The sequence below is a fragment of the Bactrocera dorsalis genome, chromosome 1 (assembly GCF_023373825.1).
Source record: "Bactrocera dorsalis isolate Fly_Bdor chromosome 1, ASM2337382v1, whole genome shotgun sequence".
NCBI classification, from domain to species: domain Eukaryota; kingdom Metazoa; phylum Arthropoda; class Insecta; order Diptera; family Tephritidae; genus Bactrocera; species Bactrocera dorsalis.
This window is the reverse complement of record NC_064303.1, coordinates 102,584,988-102,590,987: the sequence shown is the minus strand read 5'-3', so window position 1 is coordinate 102,590,987 and position 6,000 is coordinate 102,584,988. Positions and strand designations below refer to the sequence as shown.

At 36.3% G+C, this 6,000-nt stretch overlaps 1 protein-coding gene across 1 annotated transcript; it reads left to right on the top strand.

The window, feature by feature from the left end:
* Window positions 1–206: 206 nt before the first annotated feature.
* LOC105231167 (uncharacterized) lies at window positions 207–4,823 on the top strand. The gene is made up of 10 exons (XM_049454520.1): window positions 207–399; window positions 473–600; window positions 661–1,048; window positions 1,108–1,492; window positions 1,564–1,769; window positions 2,627–2,803; window positions 3,299–3,426; window positions 3,602–3,986; window positions 4,054–4,438; window positions 4,557–4,823. The coding sequence occupies exons 1-10, from the start codon at window positions 241–243 to the stop codon at window positions 4,766–4,768; spliced, it is 2,553 nt and encodes an 850-aa protein (XP_049310477.1). The 5' UTR covers window positions 207–240; the 3' UTR covers window positions 4,769–4,823.
* The last annotated feature ends 1,177 nt before the right edge of the window (window positions 4,824–6,000 follow it).

Sequence of the window (6,000 nt, the reverse complement as noted above, 5' to 3'; positions counted from 1 at the left end):
ATTCTTCTCGACAACCATTTATTATTTTAAAATATTACAGTGTGAACTGAGCTTAATACCGTTTACTTATCTTTATAAAGTTTTGGATTAATTTATGTTCAAATACAATGAAGCAACTATTCTTCATTCTATCAGAAATTCAAAGTTTCGATAAGGCTAATCTAGCGATTAAAGCATGTACTTAAGTGCTTCTATTATATGAGCTGCAGTTAGTTAAGCTTTAACTGCCAACGATTCAAGATGAAGAGCCACTTATTTGGTTTGGCCATATTCGCCATTCTTATGGCCATAGTCAGTGCAACGAAAGTGCGTTATGATAATTATAAGGTCTTTAAAATCAGGACACAAAATCTAGAACAACAAAAATGGATCGAGCAGTTAGCTAGCGATTCAAAGAATGTAGGTTGCTAATTTGAAATTTAATTAATGGCACGAAAAATTATAAAAAAAACTATTGATAAATCATTGACAGTTTAATTTATGGCACAGTGGCAAAGGAGAGGTCCACATAATGGTCAATCCACAGAAATTGATATATCTACAAAATTATACACGTTCATTTAATATGCCTTTTGAAGTCATGGTTTCTAATGTACAAAGGTGAATTGAAAATACACTCTTGTTTAAAAAAATAGCAATAACACAATTTTTGTTTCAAAGTCTTATTGATGGTGAGCAAACCCCCAAAACGACAGATGATCTTAACGATTTCGGTTGGACGCGGTATTATCCCTTATCCGCAATTGAAACTTTCCTAGACAACATACTTGCCAAATACCCCGAAGTTACCAGTCAAATAGATATTGGCACATCTTACGAAGGACGCAAGATACGCGGCATTAAAATATCTTACAAGGAAGGTAACCCCGGTATATTTATTGAATCGAACATACATGCACGTGAATGGATTACTTCGGCGACGGCCACTTGGTTAATTAACGAGCTACTCACTTCAGAAGATGCAGATGTTAGAAAATTGGCCGAGAACCACGATTGGTATATTGTGCCAGTCCTCAACGTGGATGGTTTTGTCTACACACATGAAACGGTATGATTCATTTAACAACATCAGTCAAGAAATTATACATATTTAATATGTATTTTTAGGACCGCATGTGGCGTAAGACTCGCCAACCGGTGGAGGGTTCGAGTTGCATTGGCGCCGATCCGAATCGTAACTACAATTCACATTGGTTGGAAAGTGGCGGCGCTTCCTCCAATCCTTGTGATGAGACATATGGCGGTCCACAACCATTTTCAGAGTCGGAAGTTAAAGGCCTTGCCGATTATGTCACGAGCATTAAAGACCGCATTAATATTTTCCTCGCTTTTCATTCGTACAGTCAAGTATTACTTACACCTTATGGTTGGACAATAGATCCCCCGACGAATTATGCTGATTTGATTGCTGTTGCGAAGGCGTATTCCGATGCAGTACTCCAGTTGCCTTACAAAACAAGTTATACTTACGGCGCAACAGCTGATGTGATGTGTGAGTATGAGTGGGGTTTCATGTTTGTGTTCAGCATAGCTCTAAGTTTTCAATTTTTTAATTTTGTACAGATTTCGCCTCTGGTTGTGCCAATGATTGGGCCTATAGTGAGGCAGATATTCCACTTTCCTACACCATTGAATTCCGTGATACAGGGCGCTACGGTTTCATCCTACCTCCAATACAGATATTACCTCATTGTGAGGATACTCTTACTGGTTTGTTGGCACTTGTGAAAAAGGCTGACGAATTGGGTTACCTCGAGCCTAAATACACATAAGCTGATCTGCTTAAATTTATACACGGAATAGTAAAATTTTATATGAGATGAAATAAATATAATGATATACTAATAAAAAATTTCAGTTCTGCATTTTTTATGCTTACTATATATGTATACTATTAAAAAGGTGGGTGTTTGTTAAACTACTGACAAAGCAAGTTTTCTAAGAACCTACTTATAATTATTACTAACCAAGCTTTTAAAAAGTATTCTCACTTCATTTAAACTAGTTTGATACGATTATCGTTCCATAAAATGAGGGATACATAATTTTCTTAATCAGGCGACGTTAAACTTAAGGTCAGAGCAACCATTTTATGAAACTAGCCGAACAGTGCTTTATAAAGATATAAGTTTTACATTCTTGACCAAATTATAAGCACAAATTAGGACCCAAAAGAACCTTGTTTTCAAACATACCGCTCCACACGAGGTTAGATCTCCGAAAGTACAGCCCTTGGTCAGATAAAGTCTGGGTCGATTTAGGTAGCGTAGAACCGGCTGTTGCGAGAAGAGAACCATAACTATATCCTTACTGTTTCTGTTCTCTCAGCATAAAAACTAATTTTTTAGTTATTATTATTATATTTCATTGCAAAAGTACATACGGCTATGTGGTATTTGGTTAATATTTCGAGGGACTTAATTTATAGCAAGGCGTACATATATTCTTCTGCGTTTAGAAAAATAATATATACGGTAATTAATTCTTAAATATCTTGATAATGTGTTAACAGAGTTATCAAGAAATATAAATTACGCTTATCGATTATAATCTGCAATTAGATTGTGGGTATTTCTCAATTCTTCAATCCACTTAAGCTTTTAGTCATTAGTCGACCCGCTTCTAGCAGCCAGACAAAATGAAAGTTTCACGGGTAATGTTAGTTTTCGGATTTTTAGCCGCGTGCTTGTTGCTAGCTGAAGCAGCCAAAGTGCGCTATGATAATTTTAAGGTTTTCAAAATTAAAACTGCAAATGCCAAACAACGTCAAGTCATCGAGGGATTGGCAGAAAATGTGAAAGGAGTAAGTTCAAGGACCGCTTATATCAAAATATATATACGAGTATAATACATACTAGTGGAAGGGGCCACGCGCTGTTGTGGTTTACGTCTTATACTATTATTCATACAATAAAATATTCAATACTGTGAAAATATCTATCCTATCTTCTAAGTTGGTTCGAACTGGACAAGGTGTGCTAAATTTTACTAAAATCTCTTCAGTAGTTTAGGAGTCCTTCGCGGAAAAACAATAATGAAGTAAAGGAACTTTGTGTGAAGAAAGAGACATTTAACGAAGTGAAGAGATTTGTTTGATAAGTAATATAGGATAGTGTATCCCTCAACGAATATAATTCTTCAGCGAGCACCCATACTTTCATTATTCTTACATACATTGAACGATGTTTTATCAACGAAGTAAGTCGAGTTCCATCACGTATCGGTCATATAGATATCTATAAGAATGTTGCTACTACTTTTTATGCGATTAGCTAATAATATTTATTTTACCAATTAGTTTAATTTATGGCACAGCGATGATAAAGAAATCCATATAATGGTAAACCCAGAAAAGCTCATTTATCTACAAAATGTTACACGTTCCTATCAACTACCGTTCCAAGTGATGGTCTCAAATGTACAGAGGTACGTATAGTAACTAAATTATAAGTAAAAACTGGTGTTCAGATACAAACAATTCAAAAAAAAAAAACAAAAAAAAAAACAAATCTGACCTCAAAAGTAGTAAAAATTTTTTTAAATATAATACTTCTTAAAATCTTTTAAACTTTAATCACACCGAAATTTCTAAAATTAACAGTTTAATTGATAACGAGCAGCCCAAAAAGTCTACCGATGATCTTTCCTTTGGTTGGACGAGTTATTATCCCTTATCCGCAATTGAAGCTTTCTTAGACGACATACTTGCTAAATACCCCGAGGTTACCAGTCACATAGATATTGGCACTTCTTACGAAGGACGCAAGATACGCGGCATTAAAATCTCTTACAAGACGGGTAATCCCGGTATATTTATAGAATCGAACATACACGCACGTGAATGGATAACTTCGGCTACGGCGACATGGTACATCAACGAGTTACTCACTTCAACGGATACTGATGTGCGTGCCTTGGCTGAGAATTATGATTGGTATATTGTGCCAGTACTCAATGTAGATGGCTTTGTCTACACACATGAAACGGTATAATCCATTGTACCACATCAGTGAAGCAATAGCATACATTTAACACAGGCATATGTATTTTTAGGACCGCATGTGGCGTAAGACTCGCCAACCGGTGGAAGGTTCGAGTTGCATTGGTGCTGATCCAAATCGCAATAGTGATTCACATTGGATGGAAAGTGGTGGTGCTTCCGCAGATCCATGCAGTGAAACTTATGCCGGTACACATCCTTTCTCAGAGCCAGAAATTAAAGCTATTGCCGATTACGTAACCAGTATTAAGGATCGCATAAATATTTATCTCGCTTTTCACTCGTACAGTCAAGTGCTGCTTTCACCGTATGGACACACAACTGAGCAAGCCGATAACCACGATGATTTAATGGCTGTGGCTAAGGCTTACTCGGACGCTGTTAAAGCGTTGCCCTACAACACGGAATACACGTATGGCACATCAGCGACCGCTATGTGTAAGTATGACTACCAGTGTTTATAAAAGTAATTTTAAAGCTTAATATTCGTCGTGTAGTGTGTAAATAGTTTAGAGACATATATTGACGTTATATACTTTTTGTCATTGTTACTTAGATTACACTACCGGTTCCACCAGAGATTGGGTTTATAACGAACAAGGCATACGTATTTCTTACACCATCGAATTCCGTGATACTGGACGATTTGGTTTCATCTTGCCGGCAATACAAATATTGCCACATTGCGAGGATACACTAGCGGGTATTTTGGCGTTAGTGGAGAAAGCCAAGGAATTACAATATTTGGAATTAAAATATACAATTTAAAGCAAAATGAAAGTTCTGGAATTTCTGAAAATATAAATATTATTAACATTAATAAGTGGCTTTTTTATACTATCAGTAATCATTTATTTCTGCATAAGATGAATGACTTCCTCTGTGAATAATCAAAATGCTTTGTTCTCGTTTACTTCAGATATTTATTCGCTTAGCAACGCGTTGACGTTCCTTCTACTGTAATGAAGTGGATTATATCGGTTTTAGGTAGATAGGTAGGTAGAGCGGCTGTGTGACGGGGCACCTGGGCTCTTAGAGGGCATTTCGGGATACCACCGAAGCTAAAAACCCCTCTCACTATTATTTCCTCTCTAAAGCACCCCATTATTTTGATGAAGTTCAAGTGCGAATCGCAAACTCTGAAACATTGTCTACAAAGCCACTGCGGTAATTGCGATTCTTGGCCTATATAAGGTCTCGCATTCGCATAGAAGATGTTTTATAGTATCTTCTTCTTCTATCTCCTGACAGCTTATACAATAGTTAGCATACGTTGTTCCTAGTCTTCTATCATGTCTGCCAATTAAACAATGCTCTTTTAGCACTACCTACCACACCTACTGGAGTTCTTGTGTCCTTCATTTCCAATCTTCTTAGTCGGCCGTATTCCACTCATCCATCCATGGAGTCGGGAATTACTTCTACCAAGCTTTCGCTATATTTATAACATGACGATAAAGTAGCCAGAGGTATATAAATTTTCACTTTAATTTCTTTAATTGCTGCGATCTCAGCTTGGAAGACATTGCAGTGGTCTGGTAGACGGAGGATGATTTTGATGATTGATGAAAAGACACCAGCACCAACTAGATTATCTAGTATTGGCCTATCCGTATAAATACTTATCTCTGTGACCCTGTTAATCTTGCTCCTTTCCCTCTCTTTATTATGGATTTAACTACGAAGAACTCTTTTGGGTGACTTGTGGTTTCGGTCTTATAAAATTTTGGTTTGAAAGAGTCTACAAATATTTTTACCTATAAAAAAATGGTCTCTGATAAGATTGAGTCTACTGTAGAAGCATATATGATACCTATTAACTAATTCTATATTCTCACAGTAAAACTTGTTTGTAACGCAAATGGGAAAGATTACTTAATAATTTTTCATTTCGAAAATAAACCTTTTGAGGTATTCTGTGTTCTATTTATCTCCGAAGAGCAGTTGGTTTCGTTTTTTTTTTTTCTTTTATAGTAGAAGGAAGCATTGAAGTCTATTAC